Below are 17,023 nucleotides of genomic sequence, written 5' to 3' on the forward strand. Positions count from 1 at the left end.
TTTTAAAATAGGGAAAGATAAGCAACTTAAGTTTCTGGCATTTTATCTCATGACCCATTTCTTAAAGTTAAGAGGAAGAGACAGGAGATTTGGTGTTCTCGATGGTGGCTTTTTAGGGTAAGAGGCTTTCACCTTGAGAGAAGATTAGATATTCTTTTAATCCATTTTGTGCTTTCCTCAGTCTTCCTCTACTCCTGGCTTATATGTTGCATTATGGGATCAGTCTGTCATCTCTACAGCAAATGTTAAGGTCTACTCAAGTTTCCTTTGCTGGTAGCTACTTCTGGAAACCAGAGCTTATTTTTCATATTTACTAGGTGGTAAATACACAAATATGCTTTTGAATAGCCCATAAATGTGGAAAGCAGATAAATGTTGTCCATTATTTATCCTGGTTTTGTAACACCAGTATCACTAACATTCATTTTATTTTATTTTTTTAACATTTATTCATTTATTTTGAGAGAGAGTGTGCATGTGTGCATGTGAGTGAGGGAGAGGCAGAGAGAAGGTAGGGAGAGAATCCTGAGCAGGCTCCAAAATGTCAGCACAGAGCCCAATGCAGGGCTTGATCCCATGAACTGTGAGATCATGACCTGAGCCGAAATCAAGTGTGGGACATTTAACTGACTGAGCCATCCAGGTGCCCCACTAATGTTCATTTTTCAATTAGGTCTTCTATTCCACACAATTAGCCAAAGCCTAGAGTTCTCTGAAATCAATAGGATTTATCTAGCCTTGGAAACATTTCTTGGTAACTCTGGTCCCTACAAAATCAATACCTTTCTTCATTAAGCTTAATGACTTAATTTTTAGGGAGGCAAAATTAGATCTACTAACTTTGAATAGGACTTTATTATCTAGTTGTGGCAACTTTAGAACTTATAAGATGGACAAACATTAGAGTTCACTATATGAAAGTGCAATCTAAACATGTTACATTAAAAAATAAACGATCTATTCTTGATGATATTGAATATTGCATAAAAAATTCAGTAAGTTGAATATGAAACACATGTTTTAAAAAGCAGCAAAATGTATGAAGAGTTGCCAGGAAATGCATTTAAGATGCTCTAAGTTCATTTTACTTTGCCAGTCTCACCCTCCTGTGCATATTGGACAATACACAGACTGGAAAATGTTACTAGCTGTATACAACACTCAGCTGAATAAAAGGTTCCCACTGCTTTCTTCAACTGCTATGGCCCATTTTACTAACAACCTCCATCTATCTTCCTGGCAAGTACCAAATCCTGATGTAGCTGGACTAGCTCACACTAAGCAGCCCCTGTCTTGGATGTTTAATTAAAAACTTCAACTCTAAGAAGACCTTTCTACTGTAGGTGAAATGACTACGCAAACAAGGTGTCATAAGATGCTTTGTTATTATATCAGAGAGCATTCGACATAGGTGACTTCATTAGGTGCTTAAGAATTATAATCATTTATCATCAATGTTTATGAATATCCACAAAAGAAGCTTGTACTTGACCGCATCATCATCAGAAAGAATTGCAGGTAAGTATGAGGGTTCTTAATTTCTATAAAGTATTATTCAAGTTTTTGGATTTTACAATTTGTGTATATAGATTGACAACATCATTTATATAATTAAAATTCTTATAATTTTTTGTATCATGATTTCATTCCAATGGAATGTGTGAGTGTGTGTCTTCATTTTTAAGATCCTCTAGGTGGTTTTGAATAAGACATTGAATAAAGGCAGTGAACTAGTAGAGAGAAGACTGGTCTAGGAATGGGAAGAACTGAACTGTTGTTCCCATCACTTCCAATAACTAACTGGGTCAAGCTCCTTCACTTCTTCATCCTTCCCTATTACTAGGTACACACAAGAACATTTACATTGCCTACCTCATAGGGTGCTTGTGAGGATGAAATCAGGTGTTTTGAAATGTATTTTATAAAATATGGCACCATTTCAGATTGGACTAAGTTTCATCACCTTACAAAATGATTATTCAACACATTTTTTACTGTTTGGATTATTGACTATTTCTTAATCAAATATTCATATTCAGCATGAATAAGCCAAGGTCTTTATTCAGTGGAGGAGGGGTGCTCTTTAAAAGCTAGAAGGGACAGCTGGGTGCCTCAGTTGGTTGAGTGCCGACTTTGGCTCTGGTCCTGATCTCAGGGTTCATGGGTTCGAGCCCTGCACCAGGCCCTGTGCTGACAGCTCAGAGCCTGGAGCCTGTTTCAGATTCTGTGTCTCCCTCTCTCTCTGCCCCTTCCTGGCTCATGCTCTGTTTCTCTTTTTCTCTCAAAAATAAAGAAACGTTAAAAAAAATTAAAGCTAGAAAATGAATCTCAAAAAGCAATTTACAGAGAAGTTTTGACTGGCACCTGGAACTGTCCTAACAGGCTGAGTCAAAACCCAGGCATATGTAACACATGAATTCTTACCTGTCCTCTTTTATTCTTGCCAGCAAGGGCTCCAGCCATCCTAATGTGCACTCACAGTGTGCATCCAGAAAAGTTATGACCTGCCCTCTTGAAGCGGCTGCTCCTCGAAGGCGGGCACGTATTAGCCCAGAGCGTTCTTCCATTCTAATAATTTTTACTGGCACCTCTAAGTTTTTCACATAATTCTCTAATGTCAACTTGAGAAAATCTGGAATGTGCAATAAGAATTGATAAAGTTTTGAAACTATTTTAAGACATAGAAGAAATACTACTACCCAGATGGAATTCAGCAAACAGAAATGGTAGCAGACTTCTATCAACATGTTTTTTTTTTTTTTTTTTTTTGCATTAGGTGAAATAGATATGTAGAGATTTTTATCAGTAAATCTGGCAAAGATAAGGACATTATAGGACCTTAATATACCAGACTCTAATTTAGAAATTGGGCCACATTGACAAACAGAGACTTCTTAATTATAAGTTATTTCACTTTTACCTGCACTTAAAACAAAACAAAACAAAACAAAACAAAACAAAACAAAACACGATAGATGTCCAAAAAGTCATACTAAGGCTCAATCATTTGATTGTTTGAGTTGGGAAAAAAATAAACACTTTTGAAAATTATTTTGGCTGATTTCTTAGGTTAGTATGGACCAAATGGAATCATGGGAGAAACCGGAAGAATTAGTTTCATATTCCTGGAGTTCCAGGTACAGTGATGAAAATTTGACAGGTGATTTCAGGACTCATGTAATTACAAGGAAAATACAGATCATTGCCAAGCTATCTTTCTGACCATAATAAAGTTTTCTATTAAGAAGGAAAAATAATTATACCTCTTTCACTAGCATCATCTACCAAGATGACCTCAGAGAGCAGATAGCGTGGGGAACGATTTATCACACTGTACACAGTTCTAAGGAGAGTGCTCCAAGCTTCATTGTGAAACACAATGACTACGCTTGTGTTTGGAAGTTCATCAGGGTAGACCTTTGTCTTGCATCTGGAAAAGAAAGAAGAGAGACATGTTAATAAATTCATTTTTCATTCTGATCATTGTAATAAAGAATATCCATGATAACACAACTTTAGACTTGATAGCCCCTTACTAAGGAAACATTTCATGATTATCTAAGATAATTTTCCTTTTTAAAATGCTTTGAGTAATTACTTGGCATTTTGAAAATTAAATATGCATGGTTACTAATATTTTATCTTAATTCCTGTAGGGAACAAAGCAACATGATTTCCACAAGGCTAAGAAAGCTAAAATAACATTCTGAGACTCTCAATAGAAGTCTAGGGTACAACAGGGACATATGAATTCATTGACTGGATATAATTTTATTCCTTGTTTAGAAAAAAGATTATCATATAGCTCAAAAAGTCATAAGAACATGAACAGATATATGTTCCCAGGGTTTTAAAGCATGTAAAACTGAGATTGTTTTTCTGTTCTAAAATCGAGGCATTATGTGTTTTCCATTCAGTTTGAGAATGCCATAAACCATGTCTGATTTGAAGGAAAGGTTTAGGGGCTAGATTTACTTTGCAGATTCCAAATTAGTACTCTATAATCAACACTGGAGATGAGGAAAGGGAATAGGCTACCAGCACTTCCCAAAGTGTGATGTGCATAGGAATCACCTAGAGATTTGTTAAAATGCAGATTCAGATTCAGTAAGTCTGGGGTGCAGCCTGAGATTCTGCATTTGTCTTTTAAAAAAACTTCCTGGTGATTCAGATGTTGCCAGTCACACAGACTGGCCATAATTGTCATTACTTTTAGAACTTGATGTTTTGAGAAAAACTTTTAATTTTTCTTAGAAATCCAAAGAAGCCCAGATTTAAGTATTTGAGCAATCTAAAAAGATACATTTGCACTCTCCCTCTCTCTCTCTCTCTCAAAATAAATAAATAAATAAACTTAACAAAGGTTTAAAAGGGGCATCTGAGTGGCTCAGTTGGTTAAGCGTCTGATTCTTGATTTTGGCTCAGGTCACAGTTTCTGAGTTGAAGCCCTGCATCAGGCTCTGTGCTGTCAGTGCCTGTCGCTCACTCCCACTCTCTCTCTCTCTCTCTCTCTCTCTCTCTCTCTCAAAATAAATAAACTTAAAAAGATACACATGGATAAATGGTATGTGTGGTGCTCTAGTGATCATCCCAAGTTCAACATGTAGATGGTCCTTACCCCATCAACTTGTCAACATTCAGATATTTAAGTCATTGTAATTATAATATTATAAAATTACAAAAGTCATTAAAAATGCCATTTGGTATATGAAATAGGAATGGAAGCTTATTCACCTTAGGTGATTGTTTCATGTAAAATATTCTAAGGAGCTAGAGAATTAAAATCATCCCATAAAATAAAATGAACTCAATACTTCCTGCCACTCCTGAATGATCTAATATATGACACAAAATAAGCATTGTTAAAATTAGTCTCCTTCACAGGTGAATGAAAAAAATTCAATAAAATGGGGGAGGTAAGGCATATAATTAAAGACATACTGATTGTATGCCTATTGAGACTTTAATCATCTTTTAAAATGGTCTCAAATATCATCTACGCAGTGAAGCCTTCTGCAATGTAGTCAGTAAGAAGGTACTATACCTGAACTATGACATTTTTCTGCATATATTTATTTGGAAATAAATTATCATCCATACTATAGAATATATTGTGTATTGAGGAAAATCAAAATATAATGGGAAAAAGTACTTTGATCTGCAGTCTTCTTTTCCCATTCTGGTGGCAAGATGGAAATGGTTTCTATATGTCTCATCAGCATTTGACTTGGGCATCCAGGAAGCCTATCGCTAAATGAATTCAGAAAGCCATCTTGGTAAATCAGAAATGTTTTCTCCACGATTTTCCTCAAACCTCCATTTTTCTGCCTCAACGAAATAGCATGCTAAGCAAAAAGTATGGTAAAGACCATCATCATCATCATCATCATCATCAATAAAAAATAAAACTAGACAATCAGGCTGAAAGCAGTCCAACAGTCAACAATTATTGGTCTAACACAAGGAAAAGTGTTTATCTGTAAGGGCTATCATTGGAAAAACAGTGATTTCTTTTAAGTTAACTTTTTTTTATGTTATATAAGCATATATGTTGTATGTTTTGTACTCTAAATGCCAACAAAGAAAGAATGGATGAGACATTTAGATAAATCTAAAATTTTTTTTAATTTTTTTAATACTTATTTATTTTTGAGACAGAAAGAGACAGAGCATGAGCAGGGGATGGGCAGAGAGAGAATGGGACACAGAATCTCAAGCAGGCTCCAAACTGTCAGCACAAGCCTGACACAGGGCCTGAAACCACAAACCGTGAGAACATGACCCAAGCCAAAGTCGGACGTCTAACCGACTGAGCCACCCAGGTGCCCCTTAAATTTTTTTTGTTTATTTATTTTTCAGAAAGAGAGACATAGTGTGAGTGGGGGAGGGGCAGACAGAGAGGGAGACACAGAATCTGAAGCAGCTCCAGGCTCTGAGCTGTCAACACAGAGCCCGATGTGGGGTTTGATCCCACAAACCATGAGATCATGACCTGAGCTGAAGTTGGACACAACCGACTGAGTCATCCAGGCGCATAGATAAATCTTTTAAAATGAAAAGCATATATTCAAATCCAGCTTCTTAAACTATTTGTATCATGCTTTGTTTTTGTGGTTAAAAAAATCTAGTCACAAATGTTAATTTTATATTCAATATATGTGACAAAGTTACGATGAACTAATTTACTATTAATGCAACTATTATGTTTACTTAGAGAAAATTTCCACTGTATCATTATTTAACGTAGCATAAAAATAAAATGTCTAATATGTTTATTAATTCTTCCTCTCCTTCCTATTTAAACAACTAAGCAAAGAAAGTTTTGTGTGATAATAAAACAATTTCTAGAATAATAAGAATAATTCTTAAGCTATACAAATTAATCATTTTCAATATCAGTTATCCTGTTATCTCAAATGCATAGATGCTTATGAACGGGAGTCATTATTTCCATGGTTTCTACACTGTACCTTTACCATTGCCTGTACTTCATCACATCTATTGTTTCACCTATAGTAAGATACACTATCATTTTGTGTATCCCTAGGAAAGAAAAGCAAGTTATCAAATAAACCATAGCATATGCTTTTTTATCATTAGAATCTATTTCAAACCTAAAATAGAGCTTACAGAACAATCCTTTAAACTTATTTGAACATAGATTTCTATCAATATTGTCATGCTTGCTTATGAATCAGTCACACAAGCTTTTTGTGGCTTTGAAGTTTCTTTCATCTAGTCCAAGGGTCTCCAGTTTGAGGTTACATTGCTTAACATATGAGAGGCATATATTTAGCACATATCTCAGTAACAAAATATAAAACAGCTTCATCTTGTGACTCTCTTTCTTGGCACTATAAAGTTGTGCTTTTCAAATTTTAAGGTGCAAAGCAATTAGGTGGGCATCTTGATAAAATGCAAATTCTGATTCGGGAGTTCTGGGATGGGCCCAAGATTCTGCATTTCTAATGAGATCCTGGTGATATTGTCCCTGCTGTTTCCTGGTTGACACACTAAAGAAGCAAGGGTGTATAAATCAGTCAGCTGTTGGTTAACAAGAAAATACAGAGTTTTGCTCGTTACTCCAACAATAAATATTTTGGTATGAAATTTCATACTTGCCACTGTTCCCTTGCCTTTCTTTGCCCACATTTTTTTTTCCAATATTGAATCAGATTGTAACTTTTCTCAAGATATGTTGAATGACAGTTAACCTCTGCACCTGTAGTACAAACAATGTATGTAGCTTGGATGAAGTACGCCTATGTGAATAGCCATGACCACTTTCGTTTGTACAAGCTTAATAAATACAACTGCTTATATAACAACTGCCACCTGGTAGGCAATGACTGTAACTAACTGTTGACTGTAAAACTCATCCTGATTTCAGACATACAAAACTAAAAAGGTACATCTTAGAACAGGTAAATACAATACTTTTTTTTAATGTTTATTTATTTTTGAGAGAGAGACTGTGAGCGGGACAGGAAGGGAGACAAAGGATCCAAAGCAGGCTCTGCACTGACAGCAGTGAGCTTGATACAGGGCTCCAACACAAGAACATGAGATCATGACATGAGTCAAAGTCGGACACTCAACCAACAGCCACCCAGGGTACCCCCCAATATTTTTTTGTTTAGCTAAGAAAAGGTACTTAAAGGTTGTTTAGTTTTAGTCTCCTTCTTTTCTAATGCCTTTACATATCTAAGCTGTCAGAGTTTTCAACTCACTGCTTTTATAAGAAATAATTTAAAACAAAACAAAAACAAGAAACCTGTATGATGGAGGTGGGGTAAGTACTTAAATAGATTGGACCTCTCTAAGAACCTCTTCTCCTGAGACATGACAAACGACTTCTTTGTTTGCAAGAATTATTTCACCACTGTCTACCTCAGCTTTTACATCTTTTACATAATAAGATTAAAGTAGGTAATCTGACATGTGCAGCAGACATTGTTTGGTGTGCACTACACATAAAACCTAGAATCTTCAAATGGTGGATTTGGAAACAACTTTCAAATGTTAACCAGTTCAAGCCTTCGTTTTATAGAGTACAAGCCTCCAGTCACAGAACTGGTTCAGTATTCCACATACTAAAGTAATAAATAATAATAACGATAAATTTTATTATTTAATAATATTAGTAACAGTAATGTTTCTGCCCCATATTATATGCTTTAAATGTTTTAAGTGATATTATTGGTGTGTGCAATATTAGAAAAAACATTTGAATTTAAAAATATGCCTTAATCTTACACTCAAGTATATATCTTTAAATCAGAGAAATAGCTATTCCCCTAGAATTATTCGATTAAAACGTTGCGTAGAATATCAGTTTTCATTGAGATTAAATAGAGACCAAATATTCTTTTATAAATCTGTCCAATGGAGACATCATTTTTCTTTTATGTAAACATCTAAGTGGGATTGGCAAAAGTTGACATTATTGTGGGAATACAATGTATATGTAATTAACTTTGAGAGTAAAAGTGGCAGACGGCAATAGCAATTTTCATCAATTTGAAAGGAATGTTTGATGCCCATTTACTCAGATGCAGTTCCTGAAATCTGGTATTCCAGTAAAATCATAAGTTTTATTATAGCAGTGTTTTATATTTATACTATATTATGACATGCTAAATCTATACTTGAGAGGAAGTGAAAGATTATTTCTTTTTAATTCTGTAATAATGTATCTATGGTTTTTAATCTTGGTCACATACCGGAATAAACCCATGAGCTACCAAAAAATACTTACCTATGGGTTTCAGCCACAGAGATTCTGATTCTGATTGCCAGGTGCGATGAGATTTTAAAAATCCCTTGGGGATTTGAACGGGCAGCCAAAGCTAAGAAAGGTTGCCTAAAGTTATTTAACAGAAACACTGATATTAAATATGTATATGTGTGTGTGTGTGTGTGTATGTATATGTACACATATATCTATATATAAATATATGTAAAACCTTTTTATTTACATCAAAATTTTAAAATTAGATGCTTAAGGTTAATATAGCTCTTTTTTGCAGTTATATCAGATGAAATTAATAGGCACTTTTCCTGTAATTGTAAGCACTAGAGTCAAAAGTCTTCTCCACTTCATTTACAATCTGTTCTGTCACCTGAATGTATACTGATGGTGGTCCAGTCTTCTGTGTATCAGCTGTTGATTTATAAATATATGAGAAATAAATCCAGTTGGTCTTCTTTAGAGAGAATGTGGGCATAGAATCATATTTCCAATGTCAGGAGCATGGAAATACAATGAAATAGCATACCTATTTACCATCTTTCCCCTTGGCTATGCACACATTATAGGAACATAGACCATTACAATTTGATTTTATCCTTTTCAAAACCATATTGATGTTTTCAGATAAGTTACTGAACACAACATGCCACATCAAAGAAAGAAAAATTGACTATAAGAGGAGAATGTGAAATCACAAAGGATCCGTAATTACACAGTGGTTTAGTTAGACACAATCCATTTAGGACTACAAAGGCTGTCAACATTGTAGTTTGCATGACTTGTTGAATTGCTGCTCAGTGAGTCAGTGGTTACCTTTTACTGCCTCAATCAAGAAGATTAATAATAGTAATTAAAAATAAAGACTTACAATACAAGTCCTCTATATACTTCTTATTTTTAAGAGCTATGGGAATTGCCTTGAACCTTGCAGAATTATGTGTGGTTTCTATGTTTCCCAATCATTAAAATTCATATTCACACAGGGAAATTTCATCATTCGTCAATGTATCCGTGCAAAGAAAACTTGGGCAACAGCAAAGTGATTCTTTCATAACTGAACAGCTTGGGGCCCCAAGTAAAATGAAGCACTTAATTTTGCGTAGGTTTCTATATGTTGATTTATATGTACGTTGTGTTAAACCTTCCAAGAGTAAGTTCCTGTAAGTCATAATTATTGACTAATTTGTTTTTAAAATTCATATGTCCCAAACACCTGTATTTTAAAATCTGGTTGGACCCTGTATTCATCCTTGGCCTATTTGCTATGAGATCCTCTTCTCGCATCTTCTGTGCTCTTTGAAGTATCGAGTTGGGTGGAGAGGGAGGGTTACTGGGAAATAAGCATTTCCAAATATCCTATATTTGTTGCCTTCTGTTTGAAATATGTCATAAGGACCTCGGCTAGGAGAGTGTCATGCTGTAGGAAACAGGAACAGAAAGCTAGGGAATTTCTTTCTACATCTCCCACAAATCTCAGAGAAGACCACTCAGCCCCCTTCCTTAGCCTCGTACCTCATGTATGCCTCAATCCTCTTGACATATTATCCTTTTTCACAATATAGCTATTTAATTCAATAGACTCAGGGATTCTTCAAAAGAAGGAAGGTTAATATGACGTATCTCTGCCCTTCCAGAATTTAGTATCCTGCATGTTACAAAATACATTTAATATGGAGGGCTGCTGCATGAAAATTTCACAGTGAGGCAGGCTATTGTATGAATTATCAGATTGACTTCTCGATTGTACCTCTGCATTGTTATAATCTGAACTGGAGGTGTAGAAATACCAGTTTTTCTACTTTTTTTTTTTCCTTAATCTTCAGTTGGTTTTATTTTTCTAGCTGCTAGAGCCAGGGCAAATAAATGAGCTAGGAATAGGGAAAGGAAAGAGTGTGAGAAAATTGATCTGCACGTCATTGTACTATAATACAGTCCCCTCTAACATAGGTAACATCATTCCTATTTGGAATATGAGAGCAAGCTCTGTGTCTGGAAACCTATGTTTGCCTCCCCCTTCTGCTGTATAGGATCTGTGAGCAAACTCCTTAAATTTTGGTTTTGTCATCACCTAAATCAAAGGAAGACTGCTGTCATTTCTATATTGCGGTACTTTTACAGAAAGCACATGAAATTATAAAGGGATTATGTGAATTCAATCTATTATGCTATTCTTATATTACTAAGCACTGTCTCGAGTATTACAGATAAAGTGTCCATAATTGTTTGGCTCAGCTTTTCTGCTGATAGGATTCTGACCATTGCCATGTTCTAATAACATGTCTTTCGTCCTTAGTTCTTGTGGCCAACCTGCCACTTTATCCTTTACTTCCAGTGCCATTTCGATAACAGATCTGGTGTCTAGACTGCCATGGCTTGAGAACTGCTACTTGCTTGTCTAGTGCAGTGGTGTGGAATTCAGGTCCTGCCTCCTTCTCTTTTAGTCTTCTTTAGTCTTCTAAACCATTTATTGCCCTAATCTGAAAGTTCTCTGACTGCCTGTGGCTGCCTGCTAAACTTCCTGCTTACTTACCTTAATTTCTGCTTATTATTTTCTGCTGGAAAAACTCCGAGGGCCATGTTCTGCCTGCCTGCTGAGATCTCAGCTTTTTGCCTGCTCTTGAATATCCATGAACTAACTATCTAGCAACTTGTGTTCCCTCCTCCTACCCCACTACTTGCTTTACCCTATGGATTAGTCTGATTATCAAATATCACATTCCTCAGCCAGGGTTAGGCCATCTCCTCCAGCAGTCAAGCCCTGGTTTAAGAAACATCATAATAAGATAACCAGTACTAAGTGATGAACATTTATTAAACTCTTAATCATGCAGCAGACATTGTACTATATGTTTTATGTTCTCATTTGACCCTGAGAACTGAAACCTCTGCAACCACATAGGTTTTCTATCAGAGCTGTGGCAAGGCTATAAACTCATAAATAGCTTGACTGCATGCTTCAAGAGCTTCCAGAAAATAAATGGATACAAACAATAAATTGTTCAAACAATCCCCTTCTAAGGAAAATAGGTTGCTCAGCTGTCTTCTCAGGATCGTACATAACTTAACTAGACAAATGGCTTGCTTATCAATTGACTTCAAGACTCCTCATTGTATCCACCAATCCTAAACTATTACATCACTTAACTTGACCAATCTCGGTAAGATTCCTGCATTGAAAGATCAGTCTTCAACCACTAAAGCCCAGACCTCCAATCTCTGTAGATGTCCACCTTGGCCTCTTCCATGCAAGATGGCTAGGACTGTCTGTCAATGTGGTGGTTATTCTGGTGGCCTTTTATGGAATCGGCAGTTGATTATCTTTATAATATTCCTTATGAACTAGCTATACTATTATTCCCATTTGATAATGATAAGTCAAGAACCTAGTGTTCAGATCGGTTAAATGCAATAATCTCCCCTTATCTATGGAAGATACCTCCCAAGACCTTCCAGTGGATGCCTGAAGCCATAGATAATACCACACCCTGTATATGCTAAGATTTTTTTCAACACATACATACCCATGATAAAGTTTAATTTATAAATTAGGCATGATAAGAAGTTAACAATAATAAAAATGAATAATTATAATAATATACTGTGATAAAAGTTATGTGAATGCAGTCTCTCTCTCTCTAAATATATTATTGTACTATAGTCATCCTTCTTCTTGTGATAATGTGAGATGATAAAATGCCTACCTAATGAGAAGAAGTGAGATGTATGACACAGGTACCATGACCTAGGGTCAGGCTACAATTGACCTTCTGATGATATGTCAGAAGGAGGATTATATGCTTTGGTAACTTAAAGTCAGCCTCAGGTACACAAAGCTAAACCACAGATAAGGGGAGACTCCTATAACTTGCTTCTAAGTTGTGAACTCAGTTTCAAACCTTGGAACTCTGACTTAAAAAGGGGCTATTCTACCTCTTTCCTGATAGAATAATGTCCTTCCCCCCTTAGGAAAGAAACTGCCTTTGTTAGGGGACATTCTAAGACAAGGTACCTGGGAAGCAAGTAGGAACCTGAAGGTATGCATTTCTAGGAAACAAAGGAAATAATTAACTATTTGAAGGAGATGAGAGAAGACTGCTTTGCTCCAGGAGAGTGGGAGCTCCAGGTAGAAAATACTTAAGAAAGTAGTAAAAAGGGACTAGTGAGAGGAGATAGCAATAAAATGATGAGAAGCTAAAGAGTTCAGCAGACTTTCTTCAGGGGTGTGATACCTAGAGGATAGTTTAAAGATGAGTTATATCTAAAGTTCATATTTGACTACAATGTTGTAATGCACTCCAGCCTCCTCTCCTATTGTCCATTACATTTACCCTACTCATAAATGCACTGCATTCGTTGTTAAGTGAGTTTGTCTCTATTTTGAGGAAGAGGCCCATTTTGTATCTGGATTATGCTGAGAAGAACAGAGAAACCAGTCACAGAAATAACGATAAAGTAGCAGAGTTCACCCGGAAACTAAACAATTATTGGGAGGGGCTCTGGACTTCCACACATTATTCTTTTGGGGTTTAAGCTAACCTGATCTTGACTTTAACAGACTAGGTACACTCAGTTGACATCTAGTATGTATTAAAAAAAACAAAAACACAAAACTTTATAGGAGATCTAATTTCTATCAAATAAATGGCAATCATACACGACTGTTGGAGTTATTTCTATGATGCTAATAATTAATAAGCAATGTTTTTGTTTTTTCCAGGACATAAAAGTGATAAGCGTACCAGCAAGTTTTATATTCTTTCTATTGTGAAGAATTCTCCTAAATTTTGGAAATCAACTATAATTCAACTCTGTAGCTAAAAGTAAAAAGAATACTTTCAAGTAAGTGCTGTGTGTGGCCTTTGGGGTTTTGGAAAATGAATTTATGAGCTTTTTCCCTTTCTGTGATCTCTCAGTATAACTCTCTCATGCTATTGAAAGTATTTAACAATGAAAACAATTGCATGTTTATTGACTATGATAAATACAATTAAAGTGACTTTGCAACAAACTTACTTACTATTGCCATTTTTAGGCTTAAATTCTTACCTTTGTTAGTGAAAGTAACACTGATTTTTATATCAATAGACTTGGACTCTAAACCAAGCTTTGCTTGGGCCATCATTTATGTCGAGTCAACTGACCCATGCTGAACCTCACATTTTTCACTTCTCTGAGACAATGAAACCACCATCCACCCAGGTTCAAAGCCAGAAACTCTGATGTTGACATGATGGTGATATGATGACATCACAAGTTACCAATCCTGATGACTCCTACCTCAGTGTCTTTCTTATGCTTCCCTGCTATTGTGGCCTCTCCATGGACCACCGCCTCTCCTTATAATTATTGCATAGCGTCAAAATGGTGCATTTATGGAACATTCTTGATCCCCGTAGTATTATCTTCCTCATTGCAGACTAAAATGCAGATCCAAAAACCACCCTTTTCTTCAAATGTTTTGACATTGCCTTCATTGCCTAATGCTAAAATCTAAAGGCTCCTCTAGATCTGGTTCAGCCCCACTGATGTTACATTCTCTTCTCACTACGGCATTTAACTCTTAGCAATACTGAACATCTCAAATTTCCTTTAGGAAACAAAGCTTTCTCATGCCTTTATCTCTTTCTATCTCTAGAATTCCTTGTATTTGGACAGCGTTCTTTGCTGAAGACGTCACATATTCTAGTAGGGCTCAAGTCACACTTCATATTTTCCCCAGGGATATTTAATTGTTCACTGTACTAAAATACTGATAAATTTTATACATTTATTCTCCTTTCCTTCTTATATAAATTAGGACTCTGTGCCCAGAAAAAAAAGGCACTCCTTCTTCCAGTGAAACATGGCCCCTTGCCAAAATCATAAGCAGAGTATATCTACTCTTTCAGCTGGGTATCTTTGTGCAGTGCACACACTGGACAACTCTGTAAGGATGCCCTAAGCCTAGAAATTTTTAATTATCCTGTCCATGAAGACAATTAGTTCTGTTTTGAGAGGCAAAGTTCCATCTTTAGATGGAATTTGGGGTAGAATGAATAGTGGAGCAAAAATTAAGGAGGTAAGTGCATTTTATTTGGCCTCAATGTGGAGAGTCGACATGTATGGAGTCAAGTATGTGGGCTTTGTGATAATTTTTGCTTTGGCTCAGATAATGTTTTCATTTATTTCTAGATTTATTTACTATAAAGCAACATATATCTATATATTTATCTATGCCTGTATCTATCTATCTATCTATCTATCTATATAAATCAACATAAGTTATAAGTTATAATTAATAGGGGTGCCTGCGTGGCTCAGTCAGTTGAGCACCTGACTCTTGATTTTGGCTCAAGTCATGATCCTAGGGTCATGAGATTGAGCCCCGCATCTGGCTCCATGCTGAGTGTGGAGCCTGCTTGGGATATTCTCTCTTTCTCTCTCTCCCTCTCTCTCTCTTTCTGTCTTCCTTCTTCCCCTCTCCCCCACTCCTGCTCTTTCTCTCAAAAAAAAAAGTTATATTCAATAATATTTAAAATATTCAACAAAATTGAATATCATGGATTTTATTTATTTTTTTAATTTTTTTAAATGTTTATTTATTTTTGAGACAGAGAGAGACAGAGCATGAACAGAGGAGGGTCAGAAAGAGGGGGAGACACAGAATCCAAAGCAGGCTCCAGGCTCTGAGCTGTCAACACAGAGCCCGACGCAGGGCTCGAACTCAGGGACTGTGAGATCGTGACCTGAGCCTAAGTCAGACGTTTAACCGACTGAGCCACCCAGGCGCTCCGGAATATCATGGATTTTAACACTAAAGAAATGCTTCAGGGAACTATACTTTGTTTCCTGGCATAAAATTTTAATACCCTATGTTATATATATTTACAAAACCATTTTAAATCCATGAAAAGAACAAAATTAAGATCAAAGTCCCATGTGTAAAATAAATGAAGAAATTAAAGCATAGAAACAAAATTGCATTACCTACAAAAATAAAATTTTAAAAATGCCAAATAATAATTGCAAGGTTTAATTTCTGCTAAATTAAGTATCAATTAAAAGACTGTATGCCTCATGAATTTCTCTTCTTGTATATTTCTCCACACCTAGTTTTAAGTAAGAAATGAAATTTTTTTCTTCACATTAATTTTCAGTGAGTATAGCCATTGTTACTAATGGCAACAATAGGCACATCATTTTAGGGGAAGGGACATTTGTCTGATGTTTCCACATTATTAGATTTAGGTGACCATTTTGGATAAGGACACAGTTGAAGAAAGGGTTGTGCCATTCTTAGTGAATCATAGTATAAGACACATGATGGTGACATGTGCCATTACTAATGTTAACAATGATCACTTGAGTAGGATGGTTATCTTCCAAGTTTCTCTAATGTACAGTGTTTTTCTCATTACAATAAATAGCTTGTGAGAAGATGATTTGAGATTTTGCATATTTTTCTGTTTTTTTATGTATATTTCATCTGCTAGTTATGCCATCTACTGATGATTATTGCCTTTAATATAGATCTTGGGCATGCACGTTTTCATACATTTGAAAGTGTATTCTCATGGCAAATTTCTAAAAGTAGAATTGCTGATTCAAAGGTAAATGTACATACAATTTTACTAGATATTGGCAAATCTCTCATTCTAAATGTTGAGCATATTTGCTTTCCTATCATCAATGTTCGACCATTTTTGTTTTCCCATAGATTTGCAGATAGAATGTACTAGCAAACTTTTAAATTTTCACCAGTCTGATAGGTGAGTAAAGATATCTCAAAATAGTTTCAACTTGCATTTTTCCAGTTGCGAATGGAGTCACACATCTTTCAATATGTTTAATAGCCTTTGTATCTATGTGTGTGTGTGTGTGAGTGTGTGTGTGCAAATCACTGTTCTAGTTTTCTCCACTTAAATTTTTTTTTAAGTTTTTATTTCTTTTTTTTTTTTTGAGAGAGAGAGAGAGAGAGAGAGAGAGAGAGAGAGAGAGAGAGAGTGCTCACAAATGGGGGAGGGGCAGAAGGAGAAAGAGAGAGAAGCAGGCTCTGCACTGTCAGCACAGAGCCCTCATGCAGGGCTCAACTCATGAAACATGTGATTATGACCTGAGACAAAATCAAGGGTTGGACACTTAACCAATTGAGGCACCCAGGCACCCTTGTCCAGTTTTGTATTGAAGGGCTTTTCTGTTTGTTTGTTTGTTTCTTTGCTTATTTGTTTTGCTTTGTGTTCCTTGATCTTTCTGACCTATACATTATAGTGATATAATCCTTTATCAGTGATA

The 17,023-nt window shown here is 35.8% G+C and overlaps 1 protein-coding gene across 4 annotated transcripts in view; it reads right to left on the reverse strand.

The window, feature by feature from the left end:
- Positions 1-17,023, reverse strand: part of GALNT13 (polypeptide N-acetylgalactosaminyltransferase 13) — a 541,337-nt gene that overhangs the window by 222,905 nt on the left and 301,409 nt on the right. For all 4 annotated transcript variants that reach the window (XM_060626627.3, XM_060626625.2, XM_060626624.2 and 1 more), the window contains exons 5-6: positions 3,264-3,430; positions 2,425-2,632 (exon numbers count right to left, since the gene is read on the reverse strand). In XM_060626627.3, the coding sequence (XP_060482610.1) occupies positions 2,425-2,632; positions 3,264-3,430 (375 nt within the window). The remainder of the gene's footprint in view (positions 1-2,424; positions 2,633-3,263; positions 3,431-17,023) is intronic.

The sequence above is a fragment of the Panthera onca genome, chromosome C1 (genome assembly GCF_046562875.1).
Source record: "Panthera onca isolate mPanOnc1 chromosome C1, mPanOnc1 haplotype 2, whole genome shotgun sequence".
In the NCBI taxonomy this organism is placed as follows: Eukaryota; Metazoa; Chordata; class Mammalia; order Carnivora; family Felidae; genus Panthera; species Panthera onca.